Below are 14,201 nucleotides of genomic sequence, written 5' to 3'. Positions count from 1 at the left end.
TTTATTGCGCGGTTTCTGAGCTCCCAAGGTCTTGGATCTCCTTCCTCCAGCCCTTCACAGCTCTTGGCTCAGATGGTGGGCCCCAGCCTGAAGCTTCGAGAAGAATCACTGGTGACAACAGCTGCTCAGCCATAAGCGTGGTTAATCATTAAATATAAAAATCATTTATACATGGCTACAAATATCTTAAAAAGGAGAGAGAGAGAGAGAGAGAGAGAGAGAGAGAGAGAGAGAGAGACAGGGGGAGAGACTGTCTTAGAAACCGTAGGGGCCACAGGACTCCGGGATCCATCTGAGCCGACCCCGCAGGAAGCCGTCAGAGGCCTTTAGCTGGGAAGGGGCAGTGAGTGCCGGGGTGACCCTCGGAGTGCAGCCTGGGCGCTGCCCGTCGGCCAGCAGTGGCCTCTGCAAGGTTGGGGGCGCTCGGCTGCTCAGGGATGATATCCCAGGTCTCGTCAGCACCAGCCCCGCCTGCCCCGTTGGTGAGGTTCAGCCTCTGCGTCTTCCTCGGGTGGAGTGTCCCCTGACCACGTGGATGGCGGGCAGAGGCGCGGCCGGCCGGCAGGAGGCATCGAGGGACGGGAACTGGGTGTCTGCAGAGACTTGTGCCAGTGTCTGCAGAGACTTGAGCCACACTGGCCACGGCCCCCCGCTTTCCCGCCACGTCAGCTCGGCGTCCCTGCACACACGGTACTCCAGGGGGATGGAGCCCCATGGGGCCCAGGACGAGTCCAGCCGAGGGCACGGGCCCCAAGATCACCACACTCGGCACTTCTTGGTGGGGTTCATGTAGTCACGACTGTGGCAGTTGTAGGCTTGGGAGAACTCAGGGGAGTTCTGCAGGGTCCCGATGATCCTGGAAGCAAAGCAGAGCAAGGACACGTCACCAGGAGCCGCCATGACACTCTGTGTGGGAAAGGAGGGGGCCAGCATGCCACGCGCCGTGCTCTGACCCGCCCCGGCCGCCTGGCGACTGGACAGTCACTCCCTTTGGTCCCAGTGACACGGATGAGCTCCAGGGTTGTCCAGTGAGGCCCGTGTCCAGGCTGCAGATGGAGGTTCTCAGGTGCGTTTTAGAAAGTGGGAACAGTGCAGAGGGGTGTCTCGGAAAGTGGTCACAGTGCAGAGGGTGTCTCAGAAGGTGGGCACAGTGCACAGGGTGTCTCAGAAGGTGGTCACAGTACAGAGGGTGTCTCAGAAGGTGGGCACAGTGCACAGGGTGTCTCAGAAGGTGGTCACAGTACAGAGGGTGTCTCAGAAGGTGAGCACAGTGCACAGGGTGTCTCAGAAGGTGGTCACAGTGCAGAGAGGTCTGCCCAGAAGGTGGGAATAGTGCAGAGGGTCTCTCAGAAGGTGGGCACAGTGCAGAGGGGGTCTCTCATAAGGTGCGCACAGTGCAGAGGGGGTGTCACAGAAGGTGGGCACAGTGCATGGGGGGCTCCCCATGACTGCCGCCAAATGGGGTCAATGACAGCTCTTGTCTTCGTGCTTGTGGGAAGCTAGACCGGGGTCTCGTGGCTAAGGCGATGTATGCAGGTGTTTCACTCTATTACATGAAAGAGGTGACTGTCTCGTCCCCTTGACTGGGGCGCTTGTTTTCATGACCCTCAGGGACAGAGCGGGACAGTGTGACCAGGCTGGACTTTAGTCCCATTGCATACCTGAGCTTCCTGCACGCAGGACGCTGAGCTCGAGGCAGCTCAAGGCCCGGGTGAGGCTTCTGCTGTGCCCAGAGCCTGTGGGCCCCGGGATGGTGAGGCTCAGTGGCCGGCCTGCCGTGTTGGTACAGTTCTGACAAAGCCCCCCGAGGCACCGTAGGCCCACATCTAACACCAGCCAGGGGTCCCACAGTGACTCAGGCTTCGTTAGAGAGAGAAATTTCTCGCTCTGTACAGCCAGGAAGCTGCTCATTTCCAGAGCTGGAAGCAAACTCAGCCTTGCGCCAGGCAACCAGACCACAGGGAGGAGAGAGGAGAGCCCCTTCCCCAAATCCACAGGAAGGAGAGAGGAGAGCAGTTCACCGAACTCGCAGGGAGGAGAGCGCCTTCCGGCGGGCCCGCCAGGCACACGGCTGCTGGGCAGAGGGCACGCAGCACGGTCCCCAGAACCAGTGACCGTCATTTTACACAGGGAGAGGGAAGTAATGTTTCGGTTGGGGAGAGGGAAGGCCGGACGCTGGGCACCAGGCGCTACACAGATGGAGGAATCGGAGAGTCAGACCCAGCATTGCCAGGACCCCCCAGGCCCCTCACACATGCTCACGTCCTGCTGCTCTCAGACCTAAAAGTGTTCCAAACACTGTGTGTGTGTGTGTGTAAATGATCTAAATGCTATGCATGTGTGTGCGTGCGCGTGTGGATAATCCAAATACTGTGTGTGTATGTGTGAATAACCCAAACGCTATGCGAATGTGTGTATATGTGTGTGAATAATCCAATACTGTGCATGTGTGTGTGAATAATCCAAATGCTGTGTGCATGTGCATGTATGTGTGTGAATAACCCAAATGCTGTGCATGTGTGTGTGAATAACCCAAATGCTGTGCATATGTGTGTGTGTGTGCGTGTATGTGTGTGAATAACCCAAATGCTGTGCACGTGCGTGTGCATGTCATGCACACGCGGGGGTGGGCACTTCCTGTGCAGTGAGGGTCGGTCTGCTGTGCCCCAGGGGTGGGTCCTTCTCCCCTCCCCAGGGGCTGGGCGCTTTCCCTCTGCTCGCTGAGGAGGCAGCTGTCCAAGGCGCCTGAGCATTTCTTCCTGACATACAGACCAAAGGCCAGGACCCGAGGGGCAGAGGTCACCGGCTGAGGTGCACTCTTGAACACACTCTGTGTCCTGGCGCCAGAGGGTAGACCCAGACCCTGGTCACACACACACACACACACACACACACACACACACACACTCTCTCTCTCTCTCTCTCTCTCTCACACACTCACACATGCACCGATGCTCATAAACTCACACACATGTACCCATACTCACATGCATACAAACACACATACACACAAACACACACAGGCACACATACTCCACATATTCTCCACATATTTTCACACACACTCTCACAAACACACATGAATACACACATGCACACATACTCACACACATTCACGTGCACAATACACACACACACAGGATCTGTGCAGTGAGGAGCCTGCAAAGTCCCTGCCAGCAGATGTGACCACACAGGCTGCCTGAGGTCGGGACACATCTGCTGTGTGTATGTGAGAATGTGTGAGAGCAAATGTGTATGTATGTATATGAGTATGGGTACATGTGTGTGAGTTTGTGAGCGTATGTGCATGTGTGAGTGTATGTGAGAGTGTATGTGTGTACATGTGTGTATGCATGTGTCTGCTGTGTGTGAGAATATGTGTTTTTGTGTGTCTACTGTGTGTGAGAGTAAGTGTGAGTATGTATGTGTGTCTGCTGTGTTTATGTGAGAGTGTGTGAGAGTATGTGTATGTTGTGTGTATGTATGAGGAGGTGTGTGTGAGAATATGTGTGCTTGTGTAAGTGTCTGCTGCGTGTGAGAGTATGTGTGAGTATGTGTGTGTATGTGAGAGAATGTTTTGTTATGTGTATGTGTGTATGTTTGTGTATGTGAATGCATGTCTATTGTGTGTATGAATGTATGTGTGTATGTCTATTGTGTGTATGTGTGTGTATGTATGCATGTGAGCGTGTGTATATCTATTGTGTGTATGTGTGTATGTATGTGACGTGTGTATGTCTGTTGTGTGTGTGTGTACATTTGTGTGCATAAGGCACAAGCCGGCCTGGCTGTTTCTAGCTCCCACACTGCCCCCTCTGTGCCAAGCCCTCTGGGTGACTGACGGAGGCGTGTGAGCAGCTGCTGCCGTGGTTCTGGGCCACACCTGCCAGTCCTGGTGCTGCTCAGATCCAAGCCGCCCGGAGGCCAAGAGCAGCCCTTCCCCGCAGGACATTCACCCTCGCAAGGGTCCTCCTGCCCCCAATGCCAGTCTGTGCCCCACGCACCTGAAGTTCCCTGGGCTGTGCACGTCTGTCTTGATGGAGTTGACGGCGTACTCTGGCCGGTAGGTCCCGCACCACACCTGCAGACACGGGCAGGGTCGGCTTAGCTTCCCACACCTACCAGCACTTTCCGGAACCTTCTGCCCAAGTCATAGGGCAGAAGAGTGGGGCGGAAGGAAGGGCCGGGGAGCTCCGGCCTCTCCACACCGAGTGGGGCCAACTCACTGGGCTGAGGTACCCCCCCCCCCAGGCGACCCCCGGACAGAGCCCACACCTGGGCGAAGTTCAGGAAGAAAAGCTGGTTGTGGTTAAGGTCCAGCCCGGGGAGCAGCTTCTCAGCACCGTGCTTCCGGATGTAGCTCTGATAGGCCTGGTCAGCGAGGACAGGGCATAGTCAGCTACCTGGGAAGGCCTGGGCCCTCCCTGCCGCGATACACTGAGACCCGGGCACCCACAGCAGCTCTCCCCACTGGCCCTGGGACTGTCTGGCCCAGCTGCAGCTGCTGGACCCCCGGATCCCAGAGTCTCCCGTCCGGCCTTGTGCTCCAGAACATGAAGCCCAAGTCCCAGAAGGCCAGTGCCCCAGAAGGCCAGCGCTCCAGAAGGCCAGCACCCCCACAAGGCCAGTGTCCCAGAAGGCCAGCATCCCAGAAGGCCAGTGCCCAAGAAGGCCAGTGTCCCAGAAGGCCAGCGCCCCAGGAAGCCTCAAGGGCGAGCCTGACGTGGAATGGCCTGTCCACTCGGGTCTGTGGTGGACACAGCTTCTTCTCTTGATTTCCAGAGCCCATGTCACCCAGTGCCCGAGTCACCCAGGGCCAGTGTCACCCAGAGCCAATGTCACCTAGGGCCCATGTCACCCTGGGCCCACGTCACCCAGGGTCAACGTTACCCAGGGCCAGTGTCACCCAGGGCCCTGGCTCTGGAGAGGCCCCACGGCATTGCCACTCTTCCACAGCGCACTGACCACTTTATGTGACTTCAGCAAGAGATTTCCTTCAGTGGTGCCTGGACAGGGCCAGGGTCATGCCCGGGGACAGTCTGACACTCCCTGTGGCCAGGTGGGCAGAGCCCCTCCCTCACTCACCCTGTAGGCCTGGCCGAGGCCTCCGTTGTCAGCTATGTTCTCTCCCAGAGTGTTGATGCCATTGAGCTGGTGAGCAAGAGGAAGAGGAAGTCACGGGACTGTGGGTGGGGGTGGGGGGGAGGGGAACAGCAGCTGCTGGGAGGCAGGAGACCACCTTGGGCTGGCCTGTGGGCAGTCCTGGGCACAGAGAGACGCTTGGGGGCTGCACTCTGGGGGAGAGTCCAGGTGCCCGGAATGAGTGAGCGCGATGGGGACACAGGCGGGCCACCCTGCACGTACGAACTGCCCGCCGGCCAGGTCCCAGGAGAAGTTGCCGTACTGCTGCACCATGCACTGCGACAGCTCCTTGAAGCTCTTGGCCGACTGCGGGCTCCACCAGTCCTGCAGGTCCCCGTCCTTGTTGAAGTTCCGGCCTGGAGTGCATGGGCGCCGGTCAGCATGGGGTGGAAGCCACGTGGGGCTCCCGGGGACAGGGCTGGGAGGAGGCACTTGTGTCCCCCGGGGGACACACTGGCAGCGACTCCACTGGCCACCCGCCCTTCTGCACATACACAGACCCTGAACCACCCACCACGTCCCCTCTGGGAGCCTGTGTGCCTCCGGCTGGCTGAGGCCTCGTCCACAGCCTCTGCAGCCCAGCCCCACCCAGGGACACGCCTGCCAAGTGCCCGTGTGCGTCTGTGTCTGTGCATCTGTGTCTGCGTTTGCTCTGTGTGTGCATGTTTTCTGTGTGTCTGCATGTTTGTTGTGTGTGCGTTTGCATCTGTTGTGTGTCTGTGCATGTTTGTTGCATGTCTGTGTGTTTGCTGTGTCTGCATCTTTGCTGTATGTCTGTGTGTGTGTTGGCTCTGTGTGTTTGTTGTGTCTGTTTGTCTGCATTTGCTGTGTGTGTGTCTGCATCTGCTGCATGTCTGTGTGTGTTTTCTGTGTGTCTGTGTGTCTGCATGTCTGTGCGTGTTTACTGCGTGTCTGTGCGTCTGTTTGCTGGTGTTGCTCTCTGAGCCCAGAGCACACAGGCTCCCCGTGTTCCTGCCCTGCGGCCCCTCCCTCCCTGCCTTCCTGACTGGACGTGAGATCCCTCTGCCCTGGTGGGCCCGGGCGGGTTCCACAGACTTGGTGTTCCTGATCCCAGCCCCATCTCTACCACCCTTTGAGCTACACATGTGGCCTGCTGGGGTGTTCAGAGTGACCCTTCCCTGGCCTGGTGTGACTGGCCGCCTCCCTGGGAGCAGTCAGCAGGGGCCCCACCTCTGTTTCCTTCTGCAAACTCGCTGTGGATCCACCCCAAATGCTCCTGTCATTCCCTAACTCTCCACCGCAGTGCTCACTTGGCCCCCAGGGGCCACTGCCACCCGCCCTGCACTGGGGCCCATGACCCTGGGGCCCTGGCAACCACTCTTGGCATGTCCCAAGGGCACCTCCTGGCCTGGGCTGCGCTCACCGTTGTCGTCAAAGCCGTGGGTGATCTCGTGCCCAATGACCATGCCGATGCCTCCGTAGTTGAGAGACTTGGGCTGCTGGGCACTGAAGAAGGGGGGCTGCAGGATGCCAGCGGGGAAGACTGCGGGGATGGGGGGATGCAGTCAGGCCCCCGCCAGCCGCAGCGTCCTGGCCACTGCCCACCCGGGGCCGGCCCCGTTTTCCTCCCTGCCTCCTGCATTGGTTGGCTCCCCCCTCCTCCCTCGCCTCAGGAAGTCTGAGTTTCCTGTCCAGACCGTCCACTCTCTCTCCCCGCCTGTGATCGCATGTCCCAGGATCCAGCCGCCCCTCTGCACCCCTTTCACACCCTGACTCTGGCTCTGGCTCGTCCGCTGAGTCCCTGACCCACCCCGCTCTGTGTTTGGAGGTGACCACGCGGGACAGTGCTCTGGGCTTCCTGCTGGCTCTGCCCAGAGCTCATTTCTGGAGGTGCCAGGGCTGGGCTGGGTCAGCGCATGTGAGGCCACTGCCCTGTTGTCCAGCTCACCCCGCTCCTTTGTGAAGGTGGAGCATGTGAGGGAGCAAGTTCCCAACAGGGTCCTGGGCAGCCTGACAGCCCCAGCCAGTGTCCGTCTCCCTCCGGGCATCCCGGGTCTGGTCCCCGTGGGTTGGGTCTCCTGCCTACAGCCCTGCTGGGTCTCACCTATTGCTGCAGCCAACGCCCCCCACCCCTGCCGCCCCTCCCACCCCTGCTTCCTCCCTCGTTCCCTTCTCACTCCCACTCTCGGGCCATCTCTCCTCGGCCCCTCACATTCTCTGTCCTGTTATTCTAGAGACCACGGGTAAGTGACCCGGTATCTGGCCCCCTCCCGGACCCTCCTCTTAGACCTAGACAACGGTCTTGCATCCATGCTGCACGCCAAGCCTTGGGTGGGGGAGGGCCCTGGCCGCAGGCCCAGAGGAGTGTGAGCTCTTGCCCCTGAGTGGGCCGGGGGCTCTGGGAAGGAACATCAGACACTCACAGAGTGACAGGGGACCAGGCCTTGGGCACTCGCCAGGCCTTGGGGACGGTCTCCCCCCAGCTCCCCGGGGCGAACAGCGCAGACTCGGGGCTCTGCGGGCAGCCACGCCTCACGTGTGCCCCTGCGCCCTCAGCAGCGCCGAGAGTTATTTTTAGCTCCGAGTGTGAGAGATGTGCAGTGCTGGAGCTCATCCCCCACGCCAGGAGTTTTCCTGTGAACCCGCCCATTATATAAACGCTCTTATGAAACGCGCGGTCTACACATCAGCCAGGAAGGTCCCTCTGCTCTGATGATGCCCGGCCCCTGCGGGCAGCTGATAAGATTTTTATGGCTCTTATTAAGCATTTTTCAAGCTCAGCGCTGCAAGTGACAGTTTCTCCCCTGTCAGCTGGATTTCTGCTGTGAGGATTTCCCCCGCTGACTTACTGCTGTTACCACAGGACTTCACATCACTGAGACCAACCAGCTGTCGAGTTGCACATTGTTCATGTCCAACACTGTCAACAGGTTAATTACCAACAGAGGCACTGGTCTGCGTGGTGAGGGCGCTTCTCCTCGTCCCTCCTAGATTCCCCTCCCACTACTGCTTCAGGCTTTCGGGGCTGAAGCAAATTCATTTCAGCATCTTTGAGTTAAGCCCAAGCTTGCAAAACAAGGTGCGGATTTATCTTTTGGAGGGAGAAACGCAAACAAACAGACACAGAATTTGTGGAATTCCGTGACAAGTGAATTACGTGGCTCGAGTCTCAATACATCACGGCTTATGGGGACAGCCTGTCTGCAGCCAAGGACCCCCAGAGAGAAAGGCACAGCCGTGAAGACCTGGGGGGTCTGGAGGAACACTCTGAGAAGATGCACGAGCCGACCTTCAGCCTGGGCTCGCTTAGGGAGCCTTTCCACGCATTGCCAAGCGCGGACTCGCACCTGGTTTATTAGGGGACACGCCTGGTTTATGATCGGCAGGTCCAGAACAAGTCTTTCCTGGTGATCTCTGTGACTCATTTTCACCTCACGCCCATACAGGGGACGGATGGTATTGACTCTCAAGTACAGAGGAAACAGAACTTCTTGGCTCTTGTGGACTCAGGGCAAGGCGGGAAAGGCTTGAGAACTGGGATTTTACAGTTTACAGTGTCTTAAAATCAGGAGTGGCAAAGGCTTGCTGGGATTCCTGCACTGGGGGGGTTGGGATCAGGGCAGACGTTGAGTAGGTGGGGGCAGTGTTGGGGGCCCTACCCTCTGAACTCTTGGGCACACTTAGAAACGCAGAGCGGAGGCCGAGACCTGCCTGGGGGACCACGGCACCTCAGGGGGCTTTTCGGTAGCTGCTGGGTGCAAACCCACCAGATCCCTCAGGAAGATTATTCCTGTGGGGGCACACCCGGTGGTGCCCAGCTCTCACTCCTGGCTCTGCCCTCAGGGATCACTCCTGCAGGGCTCCGGGGGCCTCATGTGGCGTGGGGGTTCGAACCTGCACCAGCTGCATGTAGGCCGAGTGCTCTGACTGCGTGCTAGCTCTGGTCCCAAACAGGGTTCTTACGAGACTCGGTCCTAAGAGGGTTCTTGTGACGGTGAGAGCTGGTCGTCACAGCCAGGAAGGGAGGGGAGACTTATCTCCCTTTCGCCAGTTATTCATCAGACTAATATCACTCAGGCATTCGCTTCTGTGCCCAGTTCTCTAGCGCTATTGATGACAGACAGCTGAGCTTTCAGAGCCAAAATTGGTTAAGACATTCTGGGTGACCGGCATCACTGACTCTTCCGCATCCAGAGCCCCCAGAAACATCTGAAAGAAGATAGGGACAGAGAGGCCCAGCAGAGCTGCCCCGAGGAAGCCTGGTAAGCTGATTCTTAGAACTTCAATCCCGTGAGGAAGCTGATGCGTCCCAAGCAGCTGAGACCCCATGGGGAGAGAGAAGGGGCTTCAAAAGTGGGTCTAGGGGGCTGGAGCAATAGCACAGCAGGGAGGGCATTTGCCTTGCATGTGACGACCCAAGTTCAATCCCTGCCATCCCATGTGAGCACCGCCAGGGGTGATTGCTGAGTGCAGAGCCAGGAGGAACCCTGAGCATCACTGGGTGTGACCTCAAAAGCCTCTCCCCCAAAAAGGATCTAGCATGAAGTTTAATTACAGCCTTACCTATCTGGTTCCTGCCCGAGGAGTAGAAGGCGTTCACCACTGCGGCCCCACTGATCCACCTGGAGGGGACACAGGGTTTGTTACCCGTTACGTGAGTCATCGGACTCATCGCCCTCCTGCTCATGAGCCGAGCATCATGGTGATTCTAGAGGAACCAGAAATTCACACGGACACTCCAGCCCCCACATCTGAGTGGGCCCCGGGGGAGCTGGTTCACGGGCAGCGTGCCCACTTCTGGCTGCCATACTGCAGTCCAGAGCCAGCCAGGGTATCCACTGGCAACCTGGGGACCAGGGGACGCTGACATCAGACATGGTGCCCGCCCGTTGCCGGGGCATCGCAGGGCAGCCACGAGATCCTGGATCCAAGTCCAGCGAAAGCACCGTGACTTCTCCCAGCCTAGTGGGCTTCTTGAGGACGTGGCCATGTAAAATGGCATTGTCAAAAAGTGACCTGCAGCTGGGCGAGCCGGGACAGAAGCTTCAAAACTGACAAAACCCTGCAGGGCCCAGAGGGTGTGTCCACCCATGTGAGCTGCAGCCCAGCCCCTCAGGCCCTTGTCACAGACCAGGCACCAGCTGTGCCCCTCCGCCCACTCTCAGCACTCACACGGGGCACTCACAGTCGTCCATTAGGGACACACACAGCCATCCACATGAGACACTCACAGCTGTCCACATGGACACTCACAGCTGTCCACACAGGACACGCACAGTCATCCACACAGGGTATGCATAGCCGTCCACATGGGGCACTCACAGCCGTCCACATGGGTATGCACAGCTGTCCACACAGGACATACACAACCGCCCAAACAGGGCACGCACAGCTGTCCACACGGGGCATGCACAGTCATCCACATGGGACATGTATAGCTGTCCACACAGAGCACTCACAGCTGTCCACACGGGCACGTACAGCTGTCCACACAGGGCACGCACAGCCATCCACACGGGACTCGCACAGCCATCCACATGGGACATGCACAGTCATCCACACGGGGTATGCACAGCCGTCTACACAGGGCATGCACAGATGTCCACATGGGACACGTACGGCCATCCACATGGGACACGCACAGCTGTCCATACAGGGCATGCACAGCCCTCCTCACAGGACACGAACAGCCGTCCACACGGCACATGTACAGCTGTGCACACGAAGCATTTACACGGGGCATGTACAACCATTCACACAGGACACACACAGTCGTCCACACTGGGCATGCACAGCCGTCCACATGGAGCACGCACAGCCATCCACATGGGGTATGCACAGCCATCCATGTGCATGTGGGCACTGTCGGGACTCAGAGTCTGTGGTGGCCCCTCGGTGCCCAAGTGTGGGGCAGGACGCTCGGTGGGTGTCTCTGGGCCCTGATCCCAGCTGCCTTGATCCCTTGGCCGCTGTTCTCCACTCGTCCCCCATGGCTACCCTGACCTCCGAGCCATGCCCTCCCCGTGCCCCAGGCTGTCTCTGACCCATCGCTGACCCTGGCCCACAGCAGTACGTACTCGTTCTTGTCCACGCTTTCCCGCAGCTTCTTCAGCTGTTTGCTTTGACCGAACTTCAGGTTTTGGATGATGTTCTCGAAGTACTCATCCTCCCTGTAGTTCAGCTGCGTCGGGAGGAGAGGAGACTGCTGGGCCAGGGTCTGCAATGTGCCCTGGTCTCCCCACACCCCTGCACACAACTGCCCCAGCTCCGCTCACCGGGGGCCACGTCAACCCTCGGCCCCCAGCTCAGGAGAGTGGAACCAGGCCCCCCACAGGGTGTGGCACACAGGGGGGTGACATCCAGTCTAGGGCAGCTCAGGACGAGTGCGAGGGGCCTGAGACGTGCCAGTGTGCAAGAGTGGATCTGTGCAAATTAGTATGTGTGTGAGAGTGAACCTGAGTGAGCGTGAGTCTGTGTGAACACCGTGTGTGGTGGACAAGAGCCCAAGAACCCAGCACGCTTCCCAGCTGGGCTCAGGGCTGGAGGCCGCAGGTGAGGGGGTAGCGCGCACGTGGAAGCCCGTGCAGCGACTCACCTCCAGGTACTCTTTGTTGAGCTTGTCGTTGTTGGAGATGATCTCATCAGGGTAGCCGATCCTTTCTACGATGGCCAAGGCCTACGAGAGGGGACACTGGCTGGGAGTGTCCGCGGTGCCGAGCCCTAGGGCACACATGCCACGGGCAGGCACACACACTCACACACACATACAGGCATATACTCTCATACACAGCCTCACACGCACACACACACAGTCACATACACATACGAACACACAGTTATTCTCATACACAGCCTCACACACACACACACACACACTCACACATACTCACATATGTACCCACACACTCATATACACTCCCACAATTCACACACTCACACATATTTACATGCACACTCACAGTCCCACATGTTGATGTTCATGCACACTCGCAGTTCACTCTCACACACATGCACACACATACACACATTCACACATATCCACACACATATTCACACGCACACTCACACATACACACACATTTGCTCACACTCACACTCTTGCACATCTCCATACACAGTCCCACATATGTTCTCACCCTCGCACACACTTGCACAGACGCACCCTCTGTCACACGCACACTTTCATTCCACATCCTGCAGGGGTGACAATCTCGAGCTTTACATCCCCTCGGCTCCAAGGAGCAGAGCTGTGTTCTGAGGGTGGAGCTGCGCACGCAAGGGGCCATGCCAGGCCCTGAGCGGGGGTCGGACAGACGAGGGGGCCACGCTTGGCCCCTCCTGGTAAGCCGGCTGTCCTTCATCGCTCACCCTGATGTGGCCATCCCCGGCACACTCCCGCACCTACTTGCTCCGTCCCACCGTCCCAGCACAGGCGAGCACTGCTCAGCGAGCATCTGCGCTGGCCGGGCCAGCAGCTCGGTGGATTCTCACTCTCTTCAGAGGACGGTGCCGAGGGCCCAGACGGGACCGTGACAACGTGGAGGGGCTGGAATGCTGCCAACCTAGCCACACGCTCACCGCGGGTCACGGCGTCTCAAGTCAAAGCCCAGAGCCAGCTCGTCTGTGGCCAGCCTGCAGGTGGCCTGGCCCTCAGCCTATTCGAGACCCGTGTCCTGTCGGCTCGGACAGGAAGCTCACACCTGTTTCCTCCTTAGGTCAGGAAAGAAACAGGCCAAGGGGTGCTCTAGGGAACCTGCAGCTGAGAGCAACTGTTTCGAGCTGGGCGCCTCTTTCACAGCGTCCACGGAAGGGGAGGAGCCCGGGCCTAGGACCACCGGCCCCACTATCTGCTCATCAAGTCCGGCCCCCTTGTTTTCTGGAGTTTTCCTCCCCATATAATTAAGGGGAATCAGAATCTTTCTGTTTCTCTTTCTTTGTGTCCCCCGCTGTGATGCTGGGGGCTGACCTTGGGGCCGCACACCGTGTGAGCCCCGAAACACCTCTCAAAGCCTGGGGAGAGGGAGGAGAGTCGGGGCTGGTGCTCTTGGCGGGAGAGGGGAGAGGCGGCTGGGTAGGGGAGAGATGACGCCAACCGTGCCCAGTATGGAGTGCCCGAGAGCCGCCCCCTCGGCTGATGCCCACCTTCTCCTCTGCCTTCTTCTTGGTCTCCGCGTCCATCCAGGTGAGGTCGTCAAGGGTTTGGATGAAAACTTCCCGGATCTGTGCGATCAGGTCCTCGACCTCGGGTGGGAGAGCAAAGACAGACTCAGGTGCTGCCAGGGCTCTGCAGATGTGCCCCAGCCACCGGACGAGCTGGGGGCCAGGCCCGGACGCCGCATCTCCCCGGCCACTCACTCCCCAGCAGTGATGGGGACACCAGCCTCCACAAAGACACTGGACACAGCCCCGGAGGCCGAGGCTCCTCGAGCATGAAGCAGGCAGGGGAGGGGCAGTGCCAAGGGCGTCTCCAGGGCTGCCCAGCCTCCAAGGGCTGGACCTCCCCCGCTCGGGCTCCAACAGGGTTTTCTTTGGATGCTCGCAGACAGCAATCGGGAGGGTCCGGGACCCGCTCTCAGCCAGGGGGCCTCAACTGGGGGCCCAGGGACCCCGGGCACGGGTGAGCCTCACCCCGTGCCGGCGTCGCTGTCTGCCCCCGTCCCGGCCCCTAGGAGGGCACGATTTGCGAGGAGTGGCCAGCCGGGCTCAGCAGAGGCAGGACCCAGGGGCCGGGAGGGGACAGGCCTGGCGGGCCTTGGCGCGGGTGCGGGGACGTTACCACGTGTTTACTCTCCCCAGCAAACGCCGCCTCCACGTACAGCCGCCCCACCGCAGACTCCATGTTCCCATTGACGTAGTTGGCACAGCGCCGCCAGGCTGCCGTCTCAGAGGTGGTGCCGTACAGTGCCTGGCGGGGTGGAGGGAGGGGAAGCAGTGCTGTAGGCCCGGACGGCAGGGCCTGCTCTGCCAACCACCAGCACCGTGGCCTCCCAAGAGCCCAGCCCCCACCCGGGGAACCTGCCACATCGGGGCAGCATCACCCACCTTGACATGATGACCCCTCATTGGCCGACCCCTAAGCCCTCATTGGACCTGAAACC

The 14,201-nt window shown here is 59.2% G+C and overlaps 1 protein-coding gene across 1 annotated transcript in view; it reads right to left on the bottom strand.

Annotated features, from left to right (window-relative positions):
• Positions 1 to 261: 261 nt before the first annotated feature.
• Positions 262 to 14,201, bottom strand: part of MME (membrane metalloendopeptidase) — a 36,939-nt gene continuing 22,999 nt past the window's right edge. Inside the window, exons 13-23 of the mRNA XM_056114391.1 lie at positions 13,880 to 14,008; positions 13,246 to 13,344; positions 11,699 to 11,779; positions 11,181 to 11,284; positions 9,667 to 9,725; positions 6,527 to 6,646; positions 5,365 to 5,498; positions 5,086 to 5,151; positions 4,276 to 4,371; positions 4,005 to 4,081; positions 262 to 856 (exon numbers count right to left, since the gene is read on the bottom strand). Of these exons, the coding sequence (XP_055970366.1) occupies positions 757 to 856; positions 4,005 to 4,081; positions 4,276 to 4,371; positions 5,086 to 5,151; positions 5,365 to 5,498; positions 6,527 to 6,646; positions 9,667 to 9,725; positions 11,181 to 11,284; positions 11,699 to 11,779; positions 13,246 to 13,344; positions 13,880 to 14,008 (1,065 nt within the window). The 3' untranslated portion in view covers positions 262 to 756. The remainder of the gene's footprint in view (positions 857 to 4,004; positions 4,082 to 4,275; positions 4,372 to 5,085; positions 5,152 to 5,364; positions 5,499 to 6,526; positions 6,647 to 9,666; positions 9,726 to 11,180; positions 11,285 to 11,698; positions 11,780 to 13,245; positions 13,345 to 13,879; positions 14,009 to 14,201) is intronic.

The sequence above is a fragment of the Sorex fumeus genome, unplaced genomic scaffold (genome assembly GCF_029834395.1).
Source record: "Sorex fumeus unplaced genomic scaffold, SorFum_2.1 ptg000024l, whole genome shotgun sequence".
Lineage (NCBI taxonomy): Eukaryota > Metazoa > Chordata > Mammalia > Eulipotyphla > Soricidae > Sorex > Sorex fumeus.
This window is presented reverse-complemented; position numbering and strand designations above follow the sequence as displayed.